We start from the raw sequence: 19,035 nt of genomic DNA on the forward strand, positions 1-19,035 counted from the left end.
CCAAAATTATCACAAATAGAACAAAAATTGCAAAAATAGGTACAAGCACTCAAAAGTACTTGAGTACTTAATCAAATTTGAATACAATTTCAATCTAATTTCCTCTCCTTTCCTCTTCCTTCTTTTCCAATAGCAATTTTAATTCTTTTCTCTTTTTTCCGTTTTTTTTTAAACAAATTCGTTTTTTTTCAAAAATGACTTCGGTATATACATTTTAAACCCGCTTCAGTCTTCTAACACGATCAGGAAGGACTTCCAAACAAAAATTATTGATCGGTGTTATTTACTAAAGGGGTTTAAAAAAAAAGTGGTCATTTTGCTTGACCCAAAATATCTCATGGACCAATAACGCTAGCGGCTTCAATTAAATGTATATTCTATAGATATAATTTAATGTTGATATTATTGAAAAAAAAAGTTAAATAACTCTTTTTTTTAATCAAAAATAGCGAAAACTAAATATTTGTAACCTCGAATATCTTACAAGAAAAAAAAATATATTACATTCAAAATAATTTTATACAACAAAGAATACCGTTTTTTATATCTGGTAAAATTTTTAGAAAAATCTAATTGACAGTTTTCTTACACAAAATAAAAACATAAAAACAAAACATTACTAAAAGTTGGTAAAAATTGATTTACGACTTGAATATCCTTTTAAAAATCTAAGAAAGTGGCTTCAAACTAATTTCAGTTTATAAAAAATGGTTTCCAACATTAAATACGTTCTTTATATTTTAACTTATTGGTAGCTCGACTTAAAATTACTAAAAGAATATGGTTAATTTTTATGGTTCGAGAAGCAAATAAAGGTTATAAACTCTGATTTAGTTTTCTTATTTTATTTTATATTTTATTAAATATAAATAAATACGCTTATAAGTTTATGAAAATCATTTTTTTTTACATCTGATACGATCATAAATACTAAAAATAATTAAAATGTAATAGTATCTAAAGTGTAAATATGACATTGAACATCCTTTTACTGCAAATTTTTAGCTGAAGAAATATATTTTACTTTACACCTGATTATTTTTCTTTGGTTTTTTATGTAATTTTAATGCATTCTATATTCAATAACATTCATATTTCTTTTATTCCTACTACCTGGTGCCTATAAAAACAATGGAATCATAAAAACAAATGAAAAATAACAAAAATGCGAATACAGGAGCTACAGCTGCATCTTGGTGTCTTGCAGCAGCATGCAGCACTCATTGGTGGACCTAATGCAACATCATGTCCAATTTGCCATAAATTGTTTTTAGGAGGAGAAGCACTAATGGAGCATATGAAACATGCGCACAAGGATCCAAACGCATCCGGTATTGCTAGTAAGTATCAATTCTGAGCTATTTTTTTGCTAAGTTAAATTTTGTGTTAACTGTTCCATTATATACATGTGCGAGATAATTAATTAATTAAATAAGGGCTGGCTATACGAGACTAAAAAAGTATCGGTCTCGTCTCATGAAACCAAAATATCAATTTTGCATTCAATGCGAAAGAAATATTTAAATGAGTAGAGCACAGCTAAGCGTTAGGTCAGTCGGGCTTTTGACAGGCTTCTAACCGACTTTTAGATATGTTATAATATCATGTGTCATAAAACCTAAGAATTTGCTATTTTTATTTCTTTTTTGATCGAAGAAAATTCCATTTTTTAAGAACTTATTGTTTCTGAAAACACACGAAACAAACAACGTTATAAACGAATCTTTTAATTACAATTCCCAACTTTAGACTGGACATTCCATTCACTGTTCTTATAAGATTAATAGTGCAGATGTCATTTTAATTCAAAGTAACCATTCCGTGATTTTTACTTTATTTAATTGTTAAGAAATAGTAAGAAGGAAACATCGTTTAAAAAAATAATTTTTTCTCAAATTTTAAAAATATAACAGGATACAATTAAAAGAAATATAACGGACATCGGCACTGGAAAATTTGTGATCAGCATTTTGGTGCTTGAAATTTTCCAAATTAATTGATAGTTTAAAATGTCTGCAAGTATAGAAGAACGCGATCTTTAGCTTGATTATAAAATGCTATGGTCTTGGTCTAAACAAAATTTGTACTGAAAGGGGACTTCGATTTATGAATTGATTCATTTAATAGTTTGGTTGATTTGCTGCCTTAATGTATGACTATCAAGTTAAGAAATATTAAAATCCTGAAATTTTTGTTTTAAAAGCCATTTGTCAATTTTCCGTGCAAGTAGAACTTTTGTTTCACTGTTTTTAGGAACAATTTCATATTCATTTCATTTGAAATAACATAAATTGCAAAAGCAAAACAGTTTATAACGGGTGTTTTTTTTTAATAATATGCAAAAAGCACGATTACTTTATGTAGACTAGGTGGCACAAATAGAGACGAGATTGCAAACTAAAATTCATGAGCAAAAATACGAGACCAAGACGAAATTGACCTTGTCTGGACGCCAGCCCTAAATTAAATAACAACTGGACCGTATTCGATGTAGTCGAAACTTTCTTTTCATTAAATTAAATAAAGGTTTTTAATAAAAAATTAGATTAAGGGTGATTATACAAACTTTTGTGGATATTTTGTCTACGATAACTATCAAATCAAACGTCCTTAAATTCGGGTGTACATGAGAGCTAATGTAATTAATATATATTGTTCCCAATCGGGCCAGATACTTTTTTGAGTACATTGTAAAATTTCAATTTGACTGATGAGGCAACATAGTACTGATACATTCTATACACAGTTTTGAAAGTATTATAATGAAATTTAATACAAATTATTAAAAATCTCTTAGGATTTAATAATGATCACTTAAAATCACTTGGTTTTCGGGGTTGTGACATGCCAAATGACTGACGTTTTAAGAACTAATTGTGTTTTTTTAATAACTTGTATTCAAAATGAAGAACTGAAAATTAGTGACTGCATTGTTTTAAAATAAATTGTAATCTCGATAAAATATAATAAGACTTTGTATGATGACATTGATTAACCTTTTGTATAATCACCCATAACCACAATAACATTCAATATTAAAAATTGTGGATATTTAGTTGGCGAGCAATTTATATTCACAATTCGAATTCTATTTATTTTAATTTCTCATAAATCATTGAAAATATGCGTGTTTTCTCCTTTTCATACTCTTCTTCATCAATATTTCAATTTGACTAACCTTGTTCCAACTTCATTTTCTCCCGATTTTCAATTCAAAAATGAACTAATCAACCCATCAAATTCATCACCACCACTTCTACAACAACAACAAAATCAACTTCCATCACACCAAACAACAACAAATGCGAAAACATGCTCATTTTCTGTTAAAAAAACATACCCATTTGCTGAGAACCTTGGTAGCCCTTGTTTACAATCCACCGACCCCTATCTAGCGAAACGTAGAACGGCAAATCATCCGTGTCCGGTTTGTGGAAAGCATTACGTCAACGAAGGATCTTTGCGGAAGCACTTAGCATGCCATCCAGAAACCTCGCAACTTACCACTAGTCTACGAATGTGGCCATGTTCGGTATGCCAAGCTGTTTTCACCCACGAAAATGGTAAGTTCATTTAAAAGACAAAATCCTTTTTCATGTTTCAAAATTAAAATAATATATTAAAACTTTTTTCGATTTCTTAAAGGTCTTTTGACGCACATGGAGCATATGAGAATGGACCCGAAGCATCAATTCGCCGCACAGTACGTTCTTTCAAGAGCTGCTGCTGAACGTCGGGAACGAGATTCAATACTCGCAGCTACGTTAGCTGTATCTGCTTCCGGTTCAGGTCTCCTGCCAATGGGTGGACCAGGAAGCGGTGATGGTGGAGGGGGTGGTTCAAATTCAATGTGCCCCTCTCCTTCGGCACATTCAGAATGCTCGTCCAATGGAAGACTGTCTTCAGCTGGTTCGGATCCTGGTTCAAGTGTCCTACATAACAACAATAATAGCTGCAGTAACAAGCTGAGTGATATCTTACGATCGAGTCACAGCACTCATATACACCCGCAGTACGGGGTCGATGATTTGCACGCGAACAGAATGTCACTAATGGCTGCTGCAGCGGCAGGAATTGTTTCCCAATCAAGTGGCAATGGGGGAGTGACTGGAAGCATGGGCTCTCCGGTTGATACCACAAGTGCTGGAGCGGCAGTTCAGGCTGCCGTTGTTAACTTGGCAGCTGCTATGCGTATGAATCAACAAGTAAATAGTGTCAGTTCGGTAACGGGCAACGTCGGAGTGTCAAGTACAGGGAATGGGAATCTTAGTGCGTCTGGTCAGCCGGGAACGGGAAATAGTCAGGTGTTATGTTCCTCCCCTTCAACACTAAGCAATGTAGATACGGCCGCTACAGCTGTTGCCGCAATGAACGCTATGCGTGTATCAATGGCGGCAGATACAATGATGCGTTCCAGCATGGGTGTTGACCCTATTTCACATCAAACTGGTCATCCCCATCAACACCACCACCAGCATCATCAGCAAAACTCTCCGGAAGCAGCCTTACGAATGCAGCAAGCTGAAGCAATATTGCGTTCTCAAGCTGAAGCGGCTATTCGACTAGCAGTATCTGTAGCAGCGTCCACCAACAATGGAAATGTAAATAATGATCTCGCAGCAAATGGTCGCCTTCATAGCAATTCTGGTCCAGGTTTTGGTGCTTCAACGAACGTCCCTCCAAATCCATCAAACAACAACGTTGGAAACAATAGCTGCCTGAGTAATCCTACAAACACCAGCACGGCAAACCCACAATTGCAACAACAACATCCACCTCAGTCACACACACCTGGCAGTGAAATCAGCCAACAACAATCTCAACAATCATCGCATCAGCAGCCTCAGCAGCAGCAACAACAAACACAGAATCAACAGCAGCAACATCAACAGCAACAAACACAACAGCAGTCTCAAGTGAACTCAGATTTAAGTGAAGCAATCCGTTTACAAGAACACAGGCTTGAACAAGCTTTACGTTTGCATAATGATGCTAGGGCGTTAAATTTTCTGTCTGCAGCTAATAGCAATGATCCAAATGGTTCCGTTAATCAACACCAACAACAGCAACAACAACAACACCAACAACATCAGCATCAACAACAACAACAACAACAACAAGAACAACAACAACAGCAACAACAACAGCATAATACTAATCCATGAGATTTTAGTTTTTTCTGAGCGTTCAAAAATAGTAGATTATGTAATGAGGTACTCTCAAAGTTTAACAATCAAATACAAAACCAATACTCACGTTCAGAAAATGTATCTTTCTAAAAATATCATTTTCTCTTATTTAAGCGTATTGTAAATAGAAGAAGAAAAATGCTTAAATGAGAAATGAAAAGAAAGTAATATGATAAAAGATATATAATGTAGAATGTAAATAAAAGGTCTTGTCAAGAAATGTAACGAAAAATCATACTACCAATAAGAATGTAACAAACACATGGCTGGGTTTACACAGCGCAGAAATCTCTCTAGTTGATATCTCATTGCTCATTCTACTGTCAAATGTTTTTGACTTCCAATTGTGATATATGTTAAACGCGCAGTAGTCCCAAAGATTTGTACAAATATCTCAAATAATTTAAATACTTATATTAGCATCATTATTAGATATAAATTTATCCTTATACGTACTGAATTTTTAAAAGAATGCGTTAGTAAAAGTATATCTTACACAAAAATGAGACCCTAATAGGTGCAGGTTTTCAGTTGCGATTTAAACCAGAGTTAGTTAGTAGTTAAGTCTAACTTACAAAAAAAGTTTTTCAGGGGAGTTTACATACAGAAGAGTCTAACACACTGTTTTGATAAAAAAAAACCCAAAGCTTATTTTCACCTCATCCAGGGGAGTCATTCCCTAATTTTCAAAAAGATAATCGTCAAAACGATTGTCAATCGTAAAACCGCTATCGTTTGACGATAGTCGTTTTAAGGAATGACCCCCAGGCTTATCTCACAATATTTAGTGAGTTAATTCGGAGTTAACTCTGAATTTACACTGAAAAACTGAACCTTAAACAAAAGTTCACGACTAAAAATATGCTTTTCTATATGACAAAAACTAAGAGCTTGCATTATATTTGTAACGTAACACTATTTATAAATTAAATAAAAAAAAAGCTGACCACCGATAGACTATTGCATTGACCACATATTCTCACATGAATAATAGAAATTGATACCAATTTCAATTTCTACGAGGCTTTACTTTCAATTCGACAATTTCGATTTCTTTCCAAACGTAGTACATCTCTGTGAATTGAAATAAAAACTTTCTTTTTATGGCGTATGTGATATTAAATAACATATATTTTCAAAAAAAAAAAAAAAACAACACTTCTAACACAACAGGATAATTATTTTAAAATTCTTTGGTTCTAATTCTATTCTTGGGAATCAAGTGAAAATCTGATAAAACATTGTTTTTTTAACGCCAAACCAAATACAATATAAGTAATAAAGAGTTACTTTTGAATCAAACACAAAAATTATACAAAACTGTAATAAGTCTAAACTTAAATATCTACCCGTTTTTGTGTCTACATCGAATTATAGCTAAACCATTTATTTTAATTAATTGTATAAGATGATTCCCGAGAGTTATTCGAATTTGTTTTGAAGCTTACAAAAATTTAACATACAAGTTAATATTTGGATTGTGAGGATTGAAAACAGTTACAAACTGTTTAACTGGTCTGGGATAGAATTGAAATTGTAAAAGCATTAGGATGTGATTTGTAGGTTTTATTTAACGATGTCGCAAGTAAAAATAATTTCGAATATACATAATTGGTAATGTTTGGGTTTTCCTCGTTATTTTCATTCATTAAATTATTTATTTTATTAGCATTTGAGTGAAGTTTTCGGAGATTTGGTCTAGGCATTCGTTATTGCACTTCACTGCCAACATTATATTGCTAAAAGAGATAGATCTGCATTTTTCGCAGTAATAAAGTTATTTGCTACAAAAAATAAAGTAGGCCTAGTTACTTACAACTCTCAGCCATTCCTAGGTGCGAGCTTATATGCACAATCTGAACGGGCAATCAGAGAAAGTATTTTTCAAGCATTCTTGAAGGATTTGTCAATTCTTTGCAAAAGGCAGTAGCCGTGAAACAAAATTTGTAGGTGGCTCAGGCAGGGATTGAACCCTATACTTCCAGCATGACAGTCCTACGCACTTTTTTTCCTTTTCAAATTAATTTTTATTACTTTATGTTTTTAACTATCTTACAGCTAGACAAAAATTAAAACAACTAGCCTAATTAATCATAACTTACAACCAACTTACTGGGCCCCATAGGGACACTCTAAGTAAAACTCTGATACTTATTATTAATGCCTTTCGGCATTATCTATATTTAAGTTTATTAATTTTGTATTTTATTTTGTTAGCAAATTAACAAACTAATTTTAATACATATTTCTACGCACTTACCATCACGCCATGGGCACTACGGATTGTTATAGCCTGCCTATTATTTCGTGTTTTACATAAGAATTCTAAATTTTATTTTTAAAAATGATCAGTTAATAAATAAATACAAATATTTTTTACAAATAAAAAAAAAACATTATAAAAGCTTTTTAGGTTTTAGGTCGAAAAATCGTCAAAATTTGGGAAAACAAAGATTAATGAAATATCAACCACGAGAGTACCTGCTGTGATATAACTTTTAAACCGAGCCTGATGCAACTTTATAAAGATCGGGAAAACATAAAATTCCAATACAAGTATTATTCAAAAGAGACGCGTTTTCCTTTAGTATACTGAATTTTAAAATGCAAGAAAAACGTTCATGAAAGAAACAACTGTGAGTAAAATTTAAATAAACTAAAGCAACATAACTTACTTATTATACATATAAAAAAATAAAAAAACTCATCTTGAATATCAATTTAAGTATACAATTACAAGGAATATAAAAAATTTACATTGTGAATGATTGCGTGTAGTTGTAAGAATGCATGTCCTTAGAAATAATAATACTTAACAGTAAGTTAATGTGTACATTTTCGTGTAGGTACCTACTATCTAAATAAAATAAACAACTAAAAATACAAATTAGTTACATAAGCATAGAATATTATATATCTATATACGTATATATATATTGATATATATGTATAATATATATTAATTTATTTATAAAATTTGAAATGTATACATGTAAAAATCCAAATCCGATTAATTTTGCAAATTTAAAAATGAAAATGGAGCAGATAATATAACTTACTCTAAAACCCTAAAGCTTTTGCTATTCAAAAGGATTACACAGCGATGATGTATAATGACATTTGATAGAACACAAGCAGTCAAATTTAAACGAGAAAAAGGGTTAAAATTTTACTAGAATTAAAATTAAATAAATATTTGTACAGTGCATCAACCCATAACCTCATCGCGAAAATGCAATATTGATGGTTTTATTCAAATCTAGAAAGCTTATTTGTTTCGAACTTTTACACCAAAAATTAAAACAATACAAAAAAAAACCCGAACTAAACTAATCAAACATAAGAACATCATGTATTTATTTTTCAAAAACGAAAAAAATAATGAAGGAAATTCAATTAAGTATAATTATTAAAAATAATTTGTCAATTAAAATTCAACAGCAAAAAAAGATAAAACAGACTTAAATGAAAACATAAACCAACGAAAATACAAGTTCTTAACAATGTCACTCAACTTAAGAAAGCACCAAGCAAATCACCTCTTTGGTTTTATATATTTTTATACTAAACGCTTAAAAAGTGCTTTAACAAAATTTCCTTGATTTCCCGGAAAATTAGCAGCAAATAAAGATTATGTCTTTTTTATAACAATCAAAAAACAAGAAAGTGCAGTATATTTCTCTTTTGAAATATATATATACGTTGTGCAGTGAATATCTCAGTTACTTTTTTGTTAAATATTAAATAAAACAAAAACATTAGTAATTAGTGTCAAAGTAAGAAATCACTTTATATTCCTTTCAATTGGTGTTGTGATCAAAAATAATAGGAAACAAAAAAGACAATACATGTGTTGATCACTCAATGGCTACCATGAAATTTAAATTATTTTAACTACTTTGGTTTCTAAAACCATCATAAGTAACTAAATGGTGAGAAATGTTTCTTAATGAAATTCAAAACATACCAAATGATGTGACAAATCAAAATTATTAAAATATAATAACTAAAAGGAAAAGATTGAGATTTGTTTGTCATATGAGCGTTGGAGCTATTTGAGTTTAAACTTAATTTAAGTTTTAGATTTGAATGCAACAATTGAGGAACTACATATCGAAAGTTAAAACAGTGGGAAATAACAAAAATATTTTGTGTGAGATTAAATAAGTTTTAATTTAATATCTTTCAAGATAATTGATTTTTATTAAGTTTTTGTATTATTTTTAAATTATTTAAAATAAAACTGTCAAACATTTTTTTATTTTATAAAACATTAAAGATAATGGCGCAAAATTTAAAACAAATTGACAAAATCTGTAAGCCATTTTTTGCAATTCACTTAGCTTAAAAAATGATTTACCTATAATTTTAATCGATTGTTACATCTAACTATCTCTTAACAAGTTAAGAACACGAATTGGCTTCTTTAACTTTTAACAATTTTCTGAATCCATATGACATCTGTATGATTATTTTTTTTAAGAGCATTGGATTGAACGGTACAGTCAAGAGTTTTTAATTCCAATTAATAGGTCCGTTTAAGCGTATTTATTTTCACGAACGGTCGCTTTTTAGACATGTTTGGGTGATAGTTTGAAAACAAGGAGGTCTAACATTTTAAAATCCATTAGTAAATTGCTAAATATTTAGCAAGTTGGTAACTAGTTAATTTTTAAAATTTTGCGTTAATATTTTTTTTTTTGAGCTAGATGTCAAAAATGTTTCTCGTCGTTGCATAAAATATATGCATTTTTTTTTTCTTCGTAATGATAAATCGTGACAAATATTTGTTTGAGTTTTCTTTGTTTTATGTATGAAAAATATATTCTAGTTGAATGTCTCTTAAGTTAATTTTAATTTTGCATGATGTCACCATGTTTTACATAAAATTTAATTGAAGTCGAAAGCGCTTCTCTCTGCATATTTTGTTGATATTGTCTGTCAATTTAATATCTTTGCGAGTCCTAAGGAATAAAATATCCCAAGCGTACTGAAATACAGACATCTATTTAAAGAACCGTTTATTTAAAAATCAGGGAACATCAAAATCTCAATATCTACTATACTTATTAAGTTTTTTTGGATATATGTATCTCTATATTTGTTGTGTTTACTTAATTATGAAGTATATTCCATAAACCTCAAGGCTTTATGACTCTATTAAACAATTAACATACATATGGTGCATTGGTTATCCCTTTTCTATAACTTGATCACATCAGAAAAAACTTAAAGAAAATAATCCCACAAGTTTACGATAATTATTTAATCACGGGTATCTGCGGTATCCGGGTTTGACAACATGTAATTATAAATGTATGTATGGGTACACTTCTTAAAACCAAGTAAACTTAATCGCGTACAAATGTATGAATTTAAAAAATACCTCTTATAGCTATTTGGTCAATTTTTGTGTTGCGTTTCTTTGTAGATTTTAGTCTAATAAAAAGATACAGAAACACGCTTAACTTTATTGAGATGGGTTATTACATACAACTTTCAATGAAGTAACACAAAATTCGAAAACATGTCAATTTGTTGAAGGACATTAATAAATTAAAAACCGATTTAACTCCAAAGAATCGGAGAATAATTACACGTGTATTTTGTGGGATTTTCTAATTGTACGGATTCTTTGCATCCGTTTTTTTTTCAAATAGCACGTACATTTGTACATGATCGTGGGTTCTAATAATTATATGTGATTCATAACTTCACTTTCGTCAAGATGAAATCATTCAATGACAGTTTTAAAAATATGTGTCGAAAAAGGACCCGAAATTAAAAAAAAAAGTTTCGACGCTGGGAAAGTTAACTTATATAATTATTTTTGTCACCATGAACGAATGAATGCAATCTTTACTGAAAGCTATAATTCCAAAAAAGTATATGAGCCTTAGGTCTTTGAATTTTAAATCTCAATCTTTACCGTATAAATTGAACCAACTGACATAATAATAATAATAATAATACGAATAATAATAATATATCACTAATCATACAATATAAATAAAAGAACAAATATTTAAGCATCCTGTTTTCCGCTTTGAATAAAATAAATACAAAAAGATTTCTTATTTCAATGTATTTTGTAAAAAAAATCAATTCGATCCAAGATCTGTAATAAAGTAAAAAAAATAATATTAACAACATAAAAACTATACTTTTGGCAAATATACATAATAAACGATTCAATATAGAATAATACATTTTTTTTAATTTTCAATAGATCCCTCTACAAATATCCTTAAAATACCAAACCAGTTGCAGATACAGTATTATATTGTTCATGAAAATTACAATTTTAATACAAACAATCAGCTGGCTCCCCATCAAATATTTATAATAAAAATATTAATTAAAATAAAATGCTAATACAATGTAAAAAGACTAACTTACTAGAAATAACAATAAGACTATTACTAACTAGAGTAACTAAAGTTACTCAATGGAAAAACTTCTAAAACCAAGTTGAGACAATGCTAAAGAGAGATCTTACTGCAAAAATATAAAAAATATTCTCTCAAATTATTACATATGACGTGTGTTTACAATAATAAAAAAAATACTGATAGTTGCAATAGATGTTCATATATGTACGTATGTTAACATACATATATTTTGCAAACATATAATTTTCTTTCTATATTGTAATACAAAAACATTTTCATTTTGATGTATCCTAGCCATATTCTGTTAACACAGTTTGCTTAATATTTTTTTAATTTTTTTTTTTTAATTTTTAATAAACCAAATAGTTATTAGCCAATAAGAATAGTAAAATTAATACAAACTTAGTCAAGCAAATAAGAATAAAATACAACATCTGATGCGGAATGCATTTAATGGTGATGATGAATATATATTAATAAAACAAAGAAAATAACAATGAAACAAACTTCATTAAAAATCTCAATTACAATAGCCCAAAAATGTTTGTCATCCAAACAAAGAGAAAATAAACTTACAGACTAGTTAAGTCAACCAAATATAAAAAGAAAAGTACGCATTTTCAGATAAAGGATACACCCAATCAATAGCCAGCCATACAATAATTTCTGTTTGAATATAAATTTAAAAAAATAATATAAAATAAATATAAAAATAAAGTTAAAACAAAAAATAATAAATAATTTGCAATAGCCCAAAAACACATGTACCAACAAAACCACATGTGTCACACAAAATTTACTATAAATATAATATAAATCATATTTTTTTTTTAAATCAACAAAATTAACAATAACATAAAAATGAAATAGCCCAGATAAAAACATAAATTAGTTGCAATAGCCCTTAATCATGCAGAGAAAATATATAATTTCTCACATGACACTACATGATATAAATAAACTAACTTTACTTAATAACTTTACGTTGTATAGTTAAATTTGTATTTTCTTTTTTTTCCAAATATATTTTGTTTGTAAAATTAATACAACCAACAATAGCCCAAACGCATGGTTGTCAACCATATGTTATATAATGGAAGATATCTATGATGAATACTAATTAATATTTTTTATTAACATTTGTTATTTTATTGTTTCTTAGTTTCGTTTATGTTCTTGTAATAGATCTTTGATAAGCAATAATAATAAATATAATATATATATACTAAGTCATCGAAATCTGATTTCTTCCTTTCAAATAGAACGTAGTTTTACATCTTAACTCAAAACATTAACAAAAAAAAAAACAAAATATTTATAAAAGGAATGCAAAATTGTTGCGTACACTATTATTTTACAGTTAAAATTTTATTTTATACTAACCACATATGTATGTTGTTATTTTCCTTTCAAGTTTAAACAAAAAGTATTACATTTTCAAAGTCAAATTCATTCAGCAATCACTAGTTAAATTGTTTAATAAAGCATCAAGGTGGACACAATGATTGAGAGAAGATTTAAAAAGAGCTAAAACAGCGAAAAATATGCATCTACGTAATATTGTACTTAAGTAATACAGTTTAAATAAAATTACACTATTTTTTTAAATACTCTTCATGAAATACAATACAATATTCGCAAAATTAACAGAAAAAAATTACAAATAAAATTTATTTTCATTGTGCTCTAAGAAACAATCCTTTTACATCTTTTATTACCAAGCATACCTACCTAGACTGTTAACAAAAAATTACTAATATACATATACATAGTTATAAACATCATTAAATGTTGTTCGCTTAGTTAATATAATAAAATTAAGTATATACCACACAAAAATACACGTCAAGTAAGAAACACAAACTTAAAAAAAAGAAAAACTTCAACCAATATTATGTACTTGGTACAAACGGAAACAACAACACCTACAATGAAAAATTAATTGAAAGTTATTAAATAAACGGTGATTATAATAGTGATCAACATCAAGAACGAATAAAAAACAATAATAAAATGCACTTACAAAGAAAATATTTAAAAAAAAATGAAAAATAAAATCAAGCGGTTTTTGTTCGGGAAAAATATGAAAGCAATTTATTTGTTAATGCACTTTTATATTCCTATTTTCAATTTCAAGGAGTGTTTCCTAGTTTCAATCAATTACTAAATTAATGATTTTAAAAAGCAATACAAGTCTTGGGAATAATATTTCCCCCAAAAATTCAAAACTGTTGGCCAAAAGATTGAAGTTAAGTAACAAATTATAAATATGTAGATTAAGATGACTATACAACAATAAATAACGCACACTGGAAATAGCTCTGTTTTATATTTTCATTCCTGTTGTATTGAAATATTGTTTTAAGTTTTTAAATTAAGATGCAAACACGTGTCTCTTCGAAATTAAAATTAGCGTTGATTAAAAATTAGCATGAAAGCAACTCAATATCTTCAATAATAGTAGGTAGTACTGTATCAATAATTTAGAACAGACACTATCTTAAACAAAGAAAAATATAGTTTTTAACTTATGCAGCCGTTTCCAATTGGCTAAGCATGTTCAGATAGAGCTCATTCGAACATCCCTTGTAAAACTGATATTAAAGCTCAAACAAATTTTTGGGAAATACGAACTTCCATTCTGTGTTTTCTGTTGCAAAGTATTGAGGTAGCCTATTAAAAGAGAAGCTTTCAATATTGAGATATGTCTTTTACTGCACAGTATATTTTCAGAAAGTGGTTATTAAAAAAAACCTTAATTCAAATTAATACGTGTTTACTTTCTTCAGCGAATACCTAGTTGTTTTTTGTTCGTTTTGTAATTTGATAAGCACAAAGGTAAACAAAAAATTAAAATAAAAACACCAAATACGTGGACGATTTTTTTTTTAAAATTACAAATATCATTATTAACGACAAATAAGTTTTAGTAACAACCAGCAGTAGTGACCAATATCAACATTTTCGCAAATGTGTTTTAATTAAAAAAAATAATAATGAATTAGAACATTTATATAATTTTAATATTTACTGACCTCAATTTTGTTATTGAAGTTAATTTAAAGTGCAATTTATTATATTATATTAATATATGGAAACAAATATTTTATTTTTATTTTGTTATCTTACTTCCTACCAAAGTCCTTTATATATTTATATACATTTTTTTTATTTTAAATTTGTATTAAGGTAAAGGTAGTTTTATACGTTGTGAATTAATACAAAATAATTATTGCAGTTATTTTTTTATATATAAAAAAACGAGGAATGAATGACAAAAAATGTATGTTTCATAATCTTACTTAGTCTTATGTCTTAATTTTATTCCTAAACACATGTGCAATGAAAAGTAAAACAAAACACAACAACAACAAAAAAGATATAATCAAATACAAATACAATTATTGAACAACATTGTTTAAACGAATATGTAGAAAAATGGTTAAAATTTTTTGTCAGTTCTGCACTGATGTTATGAATGTTTATCCAAATAAAAATCAAAAAAGAAACACCTTAAGTTTATTAAGGAATAGCAAATTAACAGTAGATTATGCGAAGAGAAACGAGATCATAATTTAAAAAAAAGCTTATGTTATAACTTTATTGATATTTTTTTATATACATAAAAAACAAAAGGAAGATATTTTATATTATTCTTTTTTAGAGAATGCATTTGAGTAAAAAATAAAACCATGAAATTGTGAAATTGTGAACAAAAACAACACACAGACTGAGCGTTTGAAGTTGAGTCTCTTATTAATTTTTCTTCCTCCTTTTTGTGTATTTTTTTATTTAAAATCAAAAAATTTAAACACACAAAAAAGAGAACAGATAAAAAAGTTAAATGAAATTTACTAAAATACTAAATTATTTAATCTGTGCAGCAAAAAAATTGTTAAGTTTTTTTCTTTTTTCAAAATACAAGCATTTATTTTTTTTATATAGATCGTAGAAAACTAAACAAGGAGATATGTAAGTTGCTCGACCTCTAAATTAAATTTTAAAAAAAAGAAGAATTTATTGATTGTAAAAAATTAAATCACGAATTTTGAGGAGGAAAATTCAGACAATTGTTTATTAATTGCGAACAATTGAGAAAAAATCGCATAAAAACTAAAATTGTATGTACTATAATATGATGGATAGTGAAAAATTATAATGAAAATAATATATATTATATATTATACTATTAAATAAGTACTTATTTATTATTTCATAAGAATAACACTAACAATAAAGATCCTTCAGTAAAAAAAACATAAACATTTATAAGCCTTGCTGTTTCAATAAATATTTTAAAACAAATATTTAAAAAAAGTTGGAATGAAAAATGAGTTACAACTTTTTATTATTAATTTATATTTTATAGTGATGCCTTGTATGTAAAGACATTTTTATTCCATCAACACAATGGAGTGAGTATAATTTATGTCCATTAGTACGTTTGGGTTTGTTAAAGCCAAATGTTTAGTTCTGGAAACAGAGAACAAAATCTTGAAAAGTGTTTGTCCTTGTGAAATAACTTCTTGGGAACCAAGGCATACATGAAAAGACTCTATGGGGCGGTTAGTTAGTTAGTGCGTACTACTGTCAGTCGTTCTTTGACTTCCAAACAGTCAAGAAGTTGATTTTCTTTGTATTTCCAAGTTAAACAAATGCAAGTGTATGCTTTTAAAGTAAAGTTTACAAGCTGACACGGTTTCATATAAGTGATCGTTAGCTCAGTGGAGGGTCCTAGAAAGAGGCAATGAAACATTTGAAAGATACCCCTGCTAACACATTAGTACAGGTTACTGTCGTGCCAGCAAGCCACCAATCTGACCATACTAGTACAATAACAAAAAAGAGGAAAAGAGAAACACCTAATTTGCTGCAACGATCCAATCCTGCTAAGCGCGGAGCAATGAGGAAAAAGCTGCAGCAGGCCTCCAAGTGAAAAATTTAATACGGTCCTACTGAAGGGCATTCATTCCTGCGCGGAACCGGAGGCGCTCTTAGCTGAGCTCCGTCAACAAGCTTGTGGAGCTCCGCAGATTACTTACTTTGTTTCAGAACTCTAGATTTTTTTAGGGGGTACTAAAACAAAGCTTGGAAGAAAACTATTTCATCTTGACGGTGATTTGAACGCAAAACATGAAAATTGGGGAAATCAATATACATAATCCCAGAGGTAACCATCTTTTTAATTTGATGAATTTTTACAGCGTTGAATATGGCGTTGACCTGCTGGCCACTGAAAAACAATCGTATCCAAAAAGCGGCTCTTTCGATGGAACGCCGAACGGAAAATATCAAAGTACAAAGAACAGGACCAAATGGACGCCCTCAGAAACACGACTATAGACGCACTACGTAGGCACTTGGAGATTAGGACACTGAAGTCGTCAATAAAAAATATCAATCTGTTGATTAAGGAGAACTACAGGTTATCAATTAACAAGTACAGTGACCGCAAGATCCGGTCAGTTAATTACAGTGACCCTAGTATGTTTAGGAAAAAGAACGATAATGAGCTTCCTTGTATGAAACTCCAGAGAACAGAGACGTACTATTGACAGCGCAAATACATCCAGAAGAAACAAGTCTTTGAGAATACAAGGTGAGTGTTAGCATTCACCCCAAACACGAACAGCAAAACAGAGCCCTACTTCATCACTTTTACCTACGAAATGAAATGACACAATGGTGATCTGAGAACCGTGATTTTATGGTTCAATGACGGTTTCTTTCTTTCAAACGGGACCACGTCCATTGTTAGTGACGAAGATTGAGCTTTAGCTGATCTTCAACTCAATAAAAAACAAAAATTCAGCAGGTGTCGTTGTACTAAGACATTTACCGATGGAAGCAATTGACATTTATACCACACTCTTAAAAAATGCACACAATAATTCACATTATTCAGTGCATTGGAAGACCTCTGTGGTTAATCCTCTCCCGAAAAAGGGAAAGAACAACTACAGCCTGATTTTTACAAGATTCAGAGACATTGCGACGACTGGAAACAGAAAATAAGGTCCAGAAGTCGGAGACAATTCTGTTTCAGACTCCGTTAGGGCCACGATGGATACGTGCAAGAATTGACGCAAGATGGTCGTCGTTGATCTTCACGGGCAGCGATCAACGAGCTTAAGTGACAGACATATAAATGGTGCTCTCACCAGGCCCATAGTAAAGGTAACTTGCTACATGGCCCTCATACGGCCGGTGATCATTTATGGTTGTCCTTTGGGGTTCAACGTTGCCTCTTCTCAAATGGAGCAACAGCCGAATCTTCTTTCGTTCATTACTATTCCAACGATCTCCTATAACTGCTGAATCACAATGCAAAAATCAGAGCCGGAGCGTTAACAAAAAGTACGCACAGAATGCGTCGTACGACTCTTTGACGTTTGATATAGATTAAGTTGTATTTTGAAATTATTGATTTGATACTTATCATTTGGTTAGAGTTTTAAAATTATTTAATAAAATGGATTTTGAAAACGAAGATATAGTTTTAATAATGTCTCTTTTTGAAATGTCGTATATGTATTTAAAATACTACAGTAAAGTTAATACCTGAAGGTGGTGGGTACGGCCATTGTGCCAGGAAAGAAATGAAAAGGGGTATTTTGAAACCACTTTTAAATTTATTAAAGAAAATAATCCTGATCTATTCTTAAACTCAACAAGAATGAATCACACCCAATACAACTTGTTGTTAAATTCGAAAAGCTATAAGCCCAGAATGTAGAATGGTGTTAACCTTGACGTAAGTTCACAATTATGTTGTTCAATTCAACTTCTGATTGTTTAATTCTCTAGATATGTGTCACAAGGAGTAACACCTAATTATTTGGCATGATCTTTTCGGATGGGTGCTTTAAAAGTTGGAAAAATATTTGTTGAAACATGTATGGTGTTCTGGGATATTTTGTCCCCAATTTATATGCCGGAACTCAATCAATCTGACTGGAAGCAAACTAGTAAAGAGTTTGTTGAAAGATAGAACATGCCCAATTGCGTTGGTAGCATAGATGGGAAGCACATAGAAATAAAATGCCCTCCAAACTCGGAATCTAAATACATAAATTACAAAGGGTATTTTAGCATTGTGCTTCTCGGGGTCTGCGACGCCAACTATACTTTTAGTGCAGTTGATGTTGGCACATGCGGCAGTCAAAGTGATGCTGGAATTTTTAGGAATTGCGAAATAGGAAAAAAAAAATACTGACAAATTCCATAAACTTTCCACCAATTGAAAACCTTCCCAACCTACCCTAAATCCTAGATTTTGCAAAATAGATTTTGAATAAATCTCGAAATTTATTCTACATTTACTTCGCTAAATCTCGAATTTAGGGTGGGTGGAAACATAGTATAAGATTCTTTTGAAAAACTCGAGTTCATCCCATTTGAATTGCATTGCTTAAACTCCAGTTAAACAACTATGAACTTGCGACAAATTTCTG

The 19,035-nt window shown here is 29.8% G+C and overlaps 1 protein-coding gene across 3 annotated transcripts in view; it reads left to right on the top strand.

The window, feature by feature from the left end:
* The window catches only part of LOC129953177 (uncharacterized), a 61,072-nt gene extending 45,219 nt beyond the window's left edge, over window positions 1–15,853 (top strand). For 2 of the 3 annotated variants that reach the window (XM_056066044.1, XM_056066043.1), the window contains 3 exons: window positions 1,178–1,340; window positions 3,195–3,563; window positions 3,646–15,853. In XM_056066044.1, the coding sequence (XP_055922019.1) occupies window positions 1,178–1,340; window positions 3,195–3,563; window positions 3,646–5,165 (2,052 nt within the window). In that variant the 3' untranslated portion in view covers window positions 5,166–15,853. The remainder of the gene's footprint in view (window positions 1–1,177; window positions 1,341–3,194; window positions 3,564–3,645) is intronic. The other variant, XM_056066045.1, reaches the window with a different exon arrangement.
* Window positions 15,854–19,035: the final 3,182 nt, after the last annotated feature.

The sequence above is a fragment of the Eupeodes corollae genome, chromosome X (assembly GCF_945859685.1).
Source record: "Eupeodes corollae chromosome X, idEupCoro1.1, whole genome shotgun sequence".
NCBI lineage: Eukaryota > Metazoa > Arthropoda > Insecta > Diptera > Syrphidae > Eupeodes > Eupeodes corollae.